The sequence below is a fragment of the Trifolium pratense genome, linkage group LG3 (genome assembly GCF_020283565.1).
Source record: "Trifolium pratense cultivar HEN17-A07 linkage group LG3, ARS_RC_1.1, whole genome shotgun sequence".
Classification (NCBI taxonomy): Eukaryota; Viridiplantae; Streptophyta; class Magnoliopsida; order Fabales; family Fabaceae; genus Trifolium; species Trifolium pratense.
This window is the reverse complement of record NC_060061.1, coordinates 11,236,479-11,250,508: the sequence shown is the minus strand read 5'-3', so window position 1 is coordinate 11,250,508 and position 14,030 is coordinate 11,236,479. Positions and strand designations below refer to the sequence as shown.

The following is a 14,030-nucleotide window of genomic DNA, read 5'->3' as shown; positions in this document are numbered from 1 at the left end:
CTAAGCTTAACAAAAATACACATATAAACTCATTAGCATTGTTCTGTTCTATCTCGTAGGGACCGAACATTTGTTCCCCTTAACAAGTAGCACATTTTTCACAAATTGAATTGATTCGTCGACATGCTCTAATAAAAATTTATATAGTTCAAAAAGTAAAATGTTATCTAAACTAAAAACATGTTAATGTATTTGAAGTTGATTTTCTAGGTAAGTTATACTTGTTGCTGTGAGTGCATGGTCAGTTAGAGTGTTGTTTATTTGAATCACTTGGTAGTTATCGGAAGGTGTTTCACAGTCAATTTATTGATTTCCTTAGTGTACTCGTTCTGATAGCACTTTATCTCGAAAAGTTTTTAAAACTATGTTTCCACTTTGCAAGGACTAGTGAATCTATTTAGACTTCCTAGATTTTAGAGGCCATACCGACCAACAATTGCTAGATAGGTCTAAATTATAACGTTTCTGTATGCTAATTTACAGTGCAACTCCCAAACAAGATTAATGGAGACATGTTTTATTCCCCTTATACAAGAGAAACATGCTAGCATACACTGTTATAACATTACAACAAGCAAATAACCTACCAAGCAACTCGAGAGGAACATAGACGATACAAAATTTGTGGTGGTAGAATGATATCTATGATGGAGCACCTAGATATGAAGCAAGTCGTAAAATATCGCTAAATATTCCACCTGCTGTGACTTGAGCACCAGCTCCTGGCCCACGAACTATCAGAGGTTGATTCTTATACCTTCTTGTTGTGAATGCAATTATATTATCTGACCCAGACAGTTGTGCAAATGGGTGATCCTTCTTGTATCTTCGTAGTTCTACAACTCCCTTTTGATTTGTCACGTCCACCACTCCTACGTATCTCAATACCTACAAACATAAGGAGCTCAGACTCAGTTGTAAATATGATATCAAAAACAGGGAGAAAAAAGAATGAAAAAGAGAAAGATACCATCTTGAAAAATTTAAGGAACAGTACAACTTTCAAATATCAAATAACAGCAAAAGACAGACCGGAACCCACCAATCTAACATAAGTCAACCGTTACGCTTTTTACTTCAGTTTGTGGTCTACTGTTACACGTTTACTTCAGATAGTGGTATATATATCTAGGCTTCGTTGAAATATCTAACTTGCTTCCGGAGTTTTTATGAAATAAAGTTTAGGTGAGTTGGTTCTGGACAACTCTAAACTTGCTTCCCTACTGACCTATAAGCGCGCTACATTTATTATGCCTGAGAGGTTAATGTCTCAACATTGCTTCTCTTGACTTGTAAGCTTAAATTTTAAATTCAAGAAAAGAATGTATGTAATATGGTAACATCAAAATATTAACAATGCCAATTGTAAGTTGAATGACTAATGCATTGACAAAGTAGTAAATGCAACTATTCTTTTAGATGCTTTAACAAAGAATAAAATGTCTTGAGAGGTACTCACTTCCCCAGCATTATCAGCCTCTTCTTGTTTCTTTGCAAACTCCGGGTCAAATTTTGGTAGCTGTTGCATAAACTCCTGAGCTGATGCACACGCCTGAATGAAATCAACAAAACATACATGTCAATCAAAATTCTACACTCTAATACTAAGAACTGCATAACTTATAGAAACTGGTTCTTACTCGTAGTGGTTCTGGCACTAGACTTTCAACTGGAATATTAGACAGTTCTAGCTTTAAACCAGATTCCCTTGCAAGAATTATCACCTGTACAACCATAGAGCGTTGTGATGTTGATTTTGAATTACCACGGTCATGGGAGGATTATATGAAACATTTAAATGCTATCATGAACCAAAGTTGACGTTGTAGTTAAGCCTACATCTCATTTATCATGAAAGCTATACCTAGTACCTACTGCATAAACATACTAGCTTTATTTCCCCAGTCAGGTCTTCTCTTTGTAATTACATATATATGCACTTATAAACAAAATGGGCATATACACATTAATATACATGTGTACAAGACGGTAGGATTCTAAAAGGGAGGATAGCAGAGATTCGGTACAGAGAATCATGTAAATGTAAAAAGAAAGTAAAATGCACAGCAACAAAACAATAACAACCGAGCCTTATGCCACACAACAGGTGCATTTCATCAACAATACCACTGAACACTAACTAGATCTAGCTTTTAATAAAACATGTAAAGTGAGGCTTCAATTGGTGTTCAATTTGAAATGAAAATTTGGTAAACATGTACCTTTCTAGCAACATCTGTTCCAGACAGATCATCCCTTGGATCAGGCTCAGTAAAACCTGCTTCCTTTGCTTCACCAACTACCTCGCTAAACGCCCGTCCATCTTTGAAGTTATTAAAGATGTAACTCAAAGTCCCACTGCAGGGTCACAGGAGATACCTTATGGTAAATGCTAAAGATCAACCAGTAATGCCAATTGGCACTAATACTTGAAAAAATATTCTAATTATTTTCCTGTGTAGAATGGAAAATTGCCGGAGGGTGGATACATGACATTGAGTGAAAGAGCATTTTAAGTCTTAAAGTCTGAGGATTAAAACTGTGCCAATCCAAATATTAAGACAAATCAAATACTACAACACCAGTCAAAGCCTTTTTCTAACCAGGTGAAGTCAACTACATGGATTAAATGATACCATAATACTCTGTCACAAATTAAAACAAATAAATAGAAATATAGTAATATGAAATAGCGAACCTGAATATGCCTTCAATTTGCAAAATTTTGTCTCCAGTTTCAAGGAGGCCACGCAAAGTGCTGACAATGGGAAGACCAGCTCCAACAGTAGCTTCATAGAAGTAGTGAGTATATGATTGCCTCTGAAGAGCTCTTAACTTCAAATACTGGATGGAGAGAGTTAAGGTGAGAGAAAGCCACAAAATTTGTGGTAACCCACTATACAAACAAAATAAGTAACACTATTTAGCAGTAGCTACTGAAGCTTGAAGAAGGGTTGCACTTTCAAAATTACAAAAAGTATCATTAAAAAATATCTATAAAGTAATAGTCCAATCTAAAAAGCATGATCCTCACTCAGCTCAATTCCAACAGTCGTTTATTGTTCCAATTTATGCTAACAAAGTTTCAAGTTAAGTAAAATGATGAAACATCAGTCAGTGTCAAGGTAACAAAATGCCAAAATATAATGAAACGTGCATAAGAGAAGATATTCCAGACTAGTTGACAACGGTTCCGTTTGGATTTGGCTTATTTTTGAGCTTATGAAAATAGCTTATGCAAATAAATAAATTTTTATGTTAATTCATAAGTTTTCACTAACAAAAATTGTATCTTTATAAGTTGTTTTCTCATAAACTACCTTGAAAAACTTATAATAAGACACTAATGTAATTATCTGATTATGTGGTTTTCCTTCTCAAACAAAATTATAATCAATAGGCTTAAATGCACTTTTGGTCCCCCTATTTTGATATTTTTGAACTTTTAGTCCCCCTATTTCTAAAACCAACTTTTTGGTCCCCCTATTTAGAAAGTCAACAAAAAAATTGGTCCCCCTCCCATTTTAATGATGTGGTGCTGAGTTGACACTAATGAGTTGGAAAAAACCTTGTCCATCTCATTTTTATTAAATTCCATGTAATTTTATCAGTTATTATAAATCTAATAATAATTAGTAAAAAAAAATAATTGATAAATCAAATTAAATCAAATAATTAGTAAATATTATTATTTTCAAATAAAACTTATAAATAATTTATAAATCAAAGAACCCTAATCCCAAAATCCCCAAATTGATTCATCATTTTCATCACTTGCTTTGAACCAATCCATAATCTTCATCAATACACAAGTTCAAATCTCTCTCTTTCTCTCTCTCTCTGGTTAGGAGACAACACAAGAACAGTATGGGAAGGTGTGGTGGCAGGCGAGAGGTGTCGCAGCAGTGATGTGTGGCCAGTGGTGTAATGTTTCGTCTTCCTATTTTTAATTTTTGAGTGGAGGTGGTTGTAGTTTGGGAGTGAATTTTGTGTGTTGGCTTTTACTAGATACATAGGTGTCTTTGTTAACATATTGTTTGCAGATAAAAAAAATCATCAGACCTGAGATTCACCACACCCAACAAACCCTTTCTTTGTCATTGGAGTAGAAAAAGAAGTAAAAGTGATTCCTTTGTTGTTGTTGTTAGGTTACACGACTTTCTAAAAAATTCTAGATCTAAACTTTTGATTATTATCTCTCTATGTTAGGAATCAAGATATGGATCTCAAATTTTAATCTTACTGTGATGTTTGAATTTTGGTGTGGTCATTGTTGAATTGAAATTGGAATTAATAATTTTGTTATGATGTTGATATGCAAGATGAAAGTGATCGATCCAGTGTTCCAGAATTTATTTTTTTATACAGAATGGTGAATCTATTTTTTTTACGATGTGATGATGAATTTATTTTTGTTTTGTTAATATCATTAAATATATATATTTTAAATGAAAAATAAAATTAATAACTAAAACAATGACATGGAAAAAATTTAATCCAACTCATACATGCCACTAATTGCCATGTCATTAATAACATAGCCACATCATAAAAAATGGGAGGGGGGCTAAAAATATATGTTGACTTTTGAAACAGGGGGACCAAAACGTTGGTTTTAAAAATAGGGGGACTAAAAGTTCAAAAATATCAAAATAGGGGGACCAAAACTGCATTTAAGCCTAATCAAATAAATCCTCTTTTACTTAAACAGGTATTTTTTTTTTCCAAAACGGAAAGTTGAAAACAAATGAACGTAAATTCATGACGGGAATTCCCATTTCCAGCAGAGTACATGATGACAAAATAGGGTTGGAATTTCAAAAACATACAGCACTAATTTCAGGAGACAACTAAAAACATTTTTTTTATCCATCAAAAGACAGTATGGATTACTTTACCTGATCAAGCGGTCCTGAATTTGCCTTCTTATTGGGGGTAATTACATGTATTCCTTTGCGCAACCAATCATAGTAATGGCCAGCAATGCCAGGATCAGCTGTGCAGTCTACTATTGCCGTGTTTGGTATAAAATGATTTCCATGCACGTGCTGAGCAAATTTTTCCAAATTAGCCACCTCTCCTTCTTCCTCACGAAGTTCTTTCCACCTTGCTAAGTCAATACCCCTGCAAAAGCAATTACAGTGTGAAATAAATGAACAAGGACCAATTTGTTCGATAGTGCACAGGTAGCCAATCCCACAAGCTAACAAATCATATGATGATGCATTATGTAAATGTAGCTCCATCATGTGTATTTGGCCAAAGAAGTCCTCTTGTCAACAGTTGAACTTTATAAGTATGTCAGATGGTAAGAGTCATGAAATTAATAGTAGAAACCCTAAAATACCCATACCAAGAAGCATGGGTACCCAAAAGTAACCAAGTATCGCCTGTACATTTTGAAATTTGAACCATGTGTGTGCTACATTGCACATCATTTTTTGGTGAAACTATGCATATCCACACGGCTAGGAGCCTAAAATGTCAGCTAAGTTTATGGGTTCTAGCAGGCAATCTGTTATCGTTGTCTACTTTGTCTGCGGTCCTACGGCGTCTTCTTTCTTTTTCAGGAACAGAATGATAAAATATTTTAAGGGGGGGTCAGTGCAATCAACTTACTTTGGATAAGAATTGTTCTCATACTTTATTTATGGTTCTTTTAAGGGTTTCAATATGTTATACTGTAGTATTTTTACTCATTAGACATTCAGAAGGATTGGAAATATATCTTATAGTACTTTATATGGTTTTCTTTTGGGAAATTCCCTTGTACTTTTTCTTTCCTTCTAATATTATTCTTCTTTACTGAAATTAAAAAAGGTGTGTGTGTGTGTGTGTGTGTGCAAGTTTGCCAAGCAACAGAGCCTAACAATGTATCATTTAGAAAGAGAGATTCGGTTCAGAGTGATTTCACTTACGCATCACTGAGAAGCATCGACTTTGAGCCAATTATACCCATTACACGCAAATCAATGTTAAATTCTTCTTTCAGAATTGAAGCCTGCATTGAAACAATTGTTGCTGCATGAGCTAGCTACATATTTCAAGAAGCCTTCTGTTATGTAACAAATACGAAATATCCAAATGACTATGTTTAGCAAGCCTGATTGCCAGCATCATATTTAAGCATGGGAAAATAAAACGTTTCCCGCCGAAAATGTGAGAATTGGAAATACTTATGAATGTCAGTGTAAGACAACTAAATATCCTAAATAAGAAAGAAACAATAATTGAGTTACGATCACAATATCACCTATCACCTATCCATGAGTTGGCACATCATTTAAAGAATTTGACCTCTTGATCAAGTATCATCACAATGGGCTCAATATTCAGACAAATAGAGATATGATTGAATTATGAATATGGTTTGATACGATTGATGACTATGATTTGATACAAAAAGACTAAACGCTAAGCCTTATTTCTACTAATGCAAGACTCTAAATCCTAATTAAATGGAAAACAAATCATCATAATAACTAAAAACTATGGAAACTAATCTTAAAAGATAATGTAAGTATTAGAATTTGATTTTGCTTTCTTCCTTGTAGGCATTTCAGTGGAAGCATCAAGACTGCCATGATCACTTCCTTCTTCCTCGTCTGCAACTGAATCATCTTCAATGATGTGCCACTTTCCCCTGACAAGATTTAACACTTCTACTTCACCATCATCATAAAGCACCTTGTGCTTCTTTTTGGCAGAATCAAAAGATTCGATGACACCTTTGTAAAACTCACGGTCCTTAGGCCACCATACTTCAACTCGTTCACCAACAAGGTTTTGATCATATTCCTTGATCACACACTCATTTTTTCTTCCTGAAGCGTGTTTCCTCTTTGCACTTGTCATCTTCAGATGATAGGTGCCAAGAGGAAACACGCCTCGGGAAGAAAAAATGAGTCCCTGATCAAGGAATATGATCAAAACCTTGTTGGTGAACGAGTTGAAGTATGGTGGCCTAAGGATCGTGAGTTTTACAAAGGTGTCATTGAATCTTAGGCCGCCATACTTCAACTCATTCTCCAAGATCCGTTGGGCCACCCGCTATCGGGCCACCCACCATTTATATCCACGCACCAAGCCAGTGTTGGGCGTCAGGGGGTGTGTTAAGAGGTCCCATATCGGATGTGAGTTGGCCTGTACAAGGGTTTATAAGTAAGAGACAATCCTCACCTTACAAGCCGGTTTTGTAAGGATGAGTTAGGTCCAAACAACCATTTCTAAGAGTAAGATACTCTAAGATAAGAAATTAATCCAATGATATAAGATAAGATAGAACCAAAATAAAGCAAAATTGTCTATGGAAACTGCACCTGATCCCTTAGCTGATCAAGAAGTGTGCTCCCAATTAATCCTGGTCCAATAATGCCCATTGCAATGGTGGTTCTTGAGAGATAAAATCTGGAATGGACAGCCCGTAAAGCTTTTATACAATCCTCTCGCTTAACAACAACAGTAATATTATACTCAGAACAGCCTTGTGCTATAGCACGGACATTTATACTGGCCTGTTTCATAATAACAAGTTTTTTTTGGTTACTAGTTTCATAACAAGTTTATTATCAAACAAGTTATAAAAGAAAAAAGTAAAAAAATAATAATCTAGTCTAAGAAGTATCTTGCCATTCTTATAAGATGAGCATAATTTCCTAACCTTAGCCAATGCATTGAAAAGGGTGGCACTAACTCCAGGAGTGCTTGCCATTTTCTGGCCAACAGCAGCCAAAATGCTACAATTCGGGATAACTGCAACCTGAGAAGTAGTACATAATTTAGAATGTAATAAAGGTAAAATTTAACTTACAAGCTTAAAATTTCAACAGCAATAGCATTCAATTACATATAACAAATTATACTCAATTTAAATAAAAAAAAAATGTAATAAGACTTTGGGCGAGGGATAACTCAACCGTACAAAGCCGACATGCAAGGTGAGGGATGTCTCCCACTTATGATAATTTTTTCAGGTCATATTGCATCAGCACATGTACATCCACTCACACCCAAGACTAGACATATGGATCGTGACACGTGTGGCTCAATAGGTGTTAGGCCTAACTCATCCCCAGAAAATCGGCTTGTAAAGTGAGTGATGCCTCTCATTTATGGATGACAATTGGACAAGGATCCAATGGGCACCCACAAAAAATAACCACAATGTGAAAGGTAAAAAATCGCATTATGATTATGAGCACGGGTAATTACCCGCTAAAGTGGATGCGGGTGTGTGAGTATGGCCGTACAGATACCTTAATACCCACCCCTCCCTGTATAATAATATAAATATTAAAAAGTCAAATTTGTTTGATATCTTTGATCCTTTAGAATGATACCAAACAAAACTCTTAGCACTTCGAAAGAAGTTCCCAATGGATCACTTTGCTTGATATTTCATAGAAATGTTTTGATTGCTTCATCAATCTAGAACAGAAGCACCAGACAACAGTGTCTTTTAGTTCCAACAGTTTATGTCTGCACCACTGATACTATCCTCTTTTCTAGCCCATATTTGGTGTTCTAAACCCTGAATATTTATTTTAACCCTAATATTCCATTATTGTTCAATAAGAGGGAAAACTTAGAAAAGGCTCCCACAATAAATACAATATATCAGACAAAATAACCCGATTTCTCATTCTTTATCCTCTTCACTATATTTGGAGCACTACACAAAAATAGTTGATATGGTCTTCCAATCCAGTGAATCCACATAATGTATAATGATAAATATTCAGTCTTTGAACAATTGAACAGAAACCTGCATTTGGTTACAGTGAAAATATAGAATTGAATTTAGCACCTGAGAAAGACGCCCATTATCCAAAGCTTGGCGAAATCTTGATTGCAATGCCTCGGCAACAGCTTTTACTTCCGACTCGGGCACAGCAAAGCATACAGAATGCTCACTACTAGCCTACATAAAAGCGGTTAATGACGACAGAAATTTATTATATATCAGTGTCAACAACTAGAAAAGGTGCCAAAGATCACAAGTGCACCTGAGATATCATGATAACATTAGCTCCAACATCTTTTACTGCACCAAAAATAGCACTGGCTGTACCTGGAACACCAGCCATTCCAGTTCTGCCAAAAAAGACAGCAAAGAAAAGCACATTGAAATCTTCAGCTTGAGGGATTGGTATAGGTTATAGAAATAGAATATCTTAAATTAAATGGGAATCATAAAGCAACAAGAATGAAAACTACTAATAGTATAAAGTGACTGGGAGATTCAAGGCTCACCCACCCCTCAACATTTACAAGTGCCAAGTTGTCTATTGTTGCAAATCCTTTGACATAATTTTGCAGGTTCATCTTATCTTCATTATCACTAACAGAAGGATGACATATCTTTGTCCCAGGAGCAGAAAGGTTGAAGATATTCCTTATCAATATGGGTATGCCATATCGCATCACAGGAATTATTGTGCGGGGATGCAAAACATTAGCTCCAAAGTAAGACTGTACAACAGGCAGTTTGAAAGTTAGTATCCATAGTTTTGGTAGGCACAATGGTCATAGAGGATTTCTGTAGTCCAACTCACCATTTCCCATGCCTCTTGATAAGACAATGTCTTCAGAATCACAGCCTCACTAACTGCAGAAAATATCATTGTTTTAAAAACTTCATGCTAATACAGTCAAACATACAATGCAAAAAAGCATCACCAATATGTTGGAGGTAGAACTCATTCTAAAAATTTCTCATAATCTACTCATTGTTCAATTAGGGAGCAGCGCAAACCTTTTCTAGGATCTGCACTATAAACACCATCAACATCTGTCCAAATTGTGACCTGACGAGCTTTAAACAGAGCACCCATAATTGCTGCCGAGAAATCACTTCCATCTCGCTTCAGTGTAGTAGGAATATTTTTAGGTGTGCTTGCAATGAACCCAGTAGCAATGATTACCTTGCATGGATTCCGAGAGTACCATTTCTCAAGTCTTTGCTCAGATTCCAATAGTCAGGATCAACTTGATTAGAACTAGTAGGATTTACAATCAAGACTTCCCTTGTATCCATCCATTTGCAATCAGCTCCATTCTGCAGAGCCATAAGGGAAGAATGATGCAATACCTCAAAATAGACAATTAAAGGGGAAAAAAATCATATCTTTCTAAGTAAAACAGCAGACCTTCCTGATAACTAGAGACAACATTTGGGCAGACCATAATTCCCCGTGTCCTACAACAAAATCTGCAAAGGATTCTGTCGCATGACCAGCTGCAAGGTATTAAAAATGTTAGTTAGGCTGATGATGTAATTCCTTAAAGCATAAATTCATCATTAGCAACAATGTCGTACAACACTGAATTAGTTTTGGCTTAAATATTTTTTGGTCCCTAGAAACATATCACTCTTTGCTTTTAGTCCTTATTAGTCTTTGTAATATGTGTTATGTTTGACTTTAATCCCTAAAAATAAGTACTAAAATTAATATTACATGAACAAATTTCAATATGAACAAATTTTGCATACCAAAACAAAAAGTGGTATATTTGCAACGACGAAAGACAAAAAAGTGTTTTTACAGGGCTAAAAGCAAAAAACCGTATATTTGCAGGGACTAAAAGCATAATTAAACCAATTTTTTTTTACTTTTGATGACATATAACTACTTTTAATCAACATTCTGATAGTCAGGAGGAACTACTAGAAAATCAGATATAAAAGAATAAGCAGACACGGGATTGCCTGCATTTACTGACTAGCAGTCATAGCATTCAATGAAAATTTGGTCATTCTTTATGAATGCTTATAGCTAAAAATGCAAAACTACTATTCTCAAGTCATTTAATATATAAACTAATATCTTCCTTAATTATAAATGGAGATAAGTTTCATGAACCCGGTATCTTTTTGAAGCATCTACAGCCTAATGAGACTACAGGTTCGAATACCAATGCTCAAGTAATTATATCGCCCATACAATAGAACTAAATAGCTAACAATCAATTCCCAACTGATAACAAATCACAATGCCTCCTTTTCTATCCTAAGTTTCCAAACTTTGACCATTCAAGCATAACTACTCTAACTAAATGCTTCAGGGTCTTGCCATAGTGCAATATACATTTACATCAATACTAATGCAGTGCATATAAATGCGAAAAAAGTGAAAGATATCAACACCAGCTTAAAAATAAATTTAGACAGTAGGATAAAATCCTATATGCAAATATCGGAAGGATATATAAATAAATGGACTTTTTGGGGTAAAAAAAGGAACACAGTTTCAGAGGGAGGAGAGAGCTAATGTGCCTATGACCTATGTATATTGCCCGAAGCATTGCTTTAAGGTTGTTGATGTCTTCATGCAATTTAGACAAGAAAATAGCGAGATTCTCTCCATCAAGTATATCATATGCAGTTGAGCTATGTTTCTCCAAAACAGCATCTAAGGAAGATATATAAGACTCATCACGCGACTGAGCCTTGTTGATAAGCTCATACATCATATCCGTCACCTTAGACATTGCAGAAACAACCACCAATTTCCTCTCTGAATCATCATTAAGAATTATGTCTCCAACATTCTTTATTCTTTGCGAGCTTCCCATACATGTTCCACCAAATTTATGAACAGACCAAGATTCTCCTTTTTGCAGCCCTTTTTCTTCCACAGCCACGTTCTGCGAAACATCTGCAATAAATAAACATTAAAAAACTGTACCAAAAAATAAATAAACATTAAAAACATAACATTACACTAGCCTTCTTCAAAACAGCAAACAATAATTTCAGCAGACAACTATATACTAGTAAACCACCAAATTGGTCCATATCTTTGTAGGATGCTCTCAAATAGGACCCCAACTTTATGAATATTTCAAAAAGGTCACTGACTCTTTCAAATTTGATTCATATTAGTCCTTCTGAGAATATGCTAGGGACCAAATTGACAGTAAGTTATTAAAATATAAGGACTTAATTGATAATATGTTGCTAAATACAAGGACTAACTTGACATATTAATAAAATCAGAGACCTATTTGAGAGTGCCCTACAAAGTCGGGGATCAATTCGGTGGTTTATTCACTATATACCAACCTGTAAATGAAGCACATATCCCATTTCTCGGTGACTTTGTTTGCCGAGGTAACGTAATTCCCTTTCTGAGACAAAAACCACAGAAACCACATGAATCAATAGATAAAAATACACCATTTTTAAAATGTGTATTTAAATATACACACTCTAAAATTTAAAGTTTTCGTTTTTTCTACTGTAAATGAATGAAAGCACTCTCCATTTCTACTTAGAACTGATGAAACATAGGTTAAAATTGTTAATTAAGCTAATAAGGTAATTGAGTATTATTATATAATAATTGAATTGAATAACCTAATTATTGAAAGAAATGGAGAAAGATACCGGAGAGAATTGAAACGGCGGGAGAGGAGGAAATGATGGCATTGAGATTGAGGGATCTTGTTGTTGTTATCGTGTTGGAGAGAAAGTGAAATGCGAGAGAAGTGGGAGAGTGATGCAGACAGCGACGCCATGGCTGCTGCTACGTGCGCCGCAGAGAGAGAGAGAGAGAGAGAGAGAGAATGAAGAAAGGGTGGCTTTGGTTTAAGCTTTAGCTGTTGCTACAATCATACAGTGCTGTAAGTAGCTTTTTAAAAGCTGGTTTGTGAATTTTTGTTTTGTTGTATAAAAGGAATTACAATTTTTTTTATAAACACTCTCTTTGATTTCTTTTTCTTTTTTTAATATAGTAAACACTCTCTTTTAGACTCTTGTTCTCTAATTGGATGAAATTTATGAGTCTGCTTTACATAGAATTATTTTCTAAATTAAAAAGGGATTTGAGTTATCAACCAACAAAAAAGGACAAAAAGAGAGAGAAATCAACTCAAATCTCTTTTATTTTAGTATTTATTATCTTTACGGTATTTATAGTATTTTTTTTTTTGGTACAAAGTATTTGACCGTCACTTCTAAAAATGGATAGAAAGATGTAGTGGCGATATTAGGGGTGGCCAAGGTGGGCCCACCTCTCAAAAGATTATAGGGAGAGTACTATAATACCCTTAGCTGTTTTAATTGATAATATGTTGCTGAATATAATATGTGGCAGTTTTATCTCTGTTTTTTAAAATGCGGAATTTTACCCTTCTATTTTATAATTTGTTGGATTTTACTTCCACCAAAATTCTGCACAAAATCTGGTTTTAAGCCTCAAGTTCAAAGTTTCGCACAGAACTCAATTTGGATCAATAATTCACAAAATTGATACTTAAACGACCGTAATCGAGTTGGCTTTCCACAAAATCAAACCTCACTAAATTTGGAGTTATAGAGAGAGATTAATTACCGTTTTAGTGAAGGTCTGTCTAAATACTAATTCTGCAGAAATCTACTTGTGACCTTCAAATTCAACATCGTCTACCGAACGCATTGTAACTCCAAATTCGACGAAATTGAAATGCCAACAAGGGTAATTTCGTTGTCTTTCCATACATGTAAATACTATTAAAAAATGAGCTACAAAGTGAGAGGCATGACGAAAATATCAGTAGTAGTTTCATACGATAATTAATTTGAACAGACTTTCACTAAAACGGTAATTAATCTCTCTCTGTAACTCCAAATTTAGTGAAGTTTGATTCTGTGGAAAACTAACTCGATTGCGGTCGTTTCGGTACCAGTTTGGTGAATTATTGATCCAAATTGAGTTTTGTGCGAAGCTTTGAACTTGAGACTCAGAAGCAGATTTTGTGCAGAATTTTGGTGAAGGGCAAAATAGGGGAGGTAAAATTCCACATTTTAAAATAGGGGTAAAATTCTGCATTTTTTAAAACAGGGGGTAAAACTGCATTTAAGTCTAAAAAAAAAATTAATACTATTACTAGTATCATATTTTTTCATTTGATCGGCACTTTTAAAAATGGATAGAAAGATGTAGTGGCGATATTAGGGGTGGCCAAGGTGGGCCCACCTCTCAAAAAATAAAAAGATTATAGGTGAAAGTACTATAATACCCTTAGTTGTTTTAAAAATTTACAAGAAT

At 34.8% G+C, this 14,030-nt stretch overlaps 2 protein-coding genes across 2 annotated transcripts; both read right to left on the bottom strand.

Moving 5' to 3' along the window:
• Positions 1 to 411: 411 nt before the first annotated feature.
• On the bottom strand, positions 412 to 12,650 carry LOC123914225 (bifunctional aspartokinase/homoserine dehydrogenase 1, chloroplastic-like). The gene is given in 19 exon segments (XM_045965297.1): positions 412 to 888; positions 1,460 to 1,552; positions 1,641 to 1,724; positions 2,223 to 2,358; positions 2,699 to 2,844; positions 4,899 to 5,124; positions 5,919 to 6,001; positions 7,320 to 7,514; positions 7,661 to 7,759; positions 8,807 to 8,920; positions 9,006 to 9,093; positions 9,257 to 9,471; positions 9,555 to 9,607; positions 9,755 to 9,973; positions 9,976 to 10,057; positions 10,149 to 10,237; positions 11,283 to 11,657; positions 12,065 to 12,129; positions 12,389 to 12,650. Coding segments are annotated over 19 exon segments (2,739 nt in total). The 5' UTR covers positions 12,520 to 12,650; the 3' UTR covers positions 412 to 642.
• On the bottom strand, positions 6,008 to 6,870 carry LOC123914227 (sister chromatid cohesion protein PDS5 homolog C). Its single transcript, XM_045965299.1, has one exon. The coding sequence runs from the start codon at positions 6,853 to 6,855 to the stop codon at positions 6,505 to 6,507; it is 351 nt and encodes a 116-aa protein (XP_045821255.1). The 5' UTR covers positions 6,856 to 6,870; the 3' UTR covers positions 6,008 to 6,504.
• Positions 12,651 to 14,030: the final 1,380 nt, after the last annotated feature.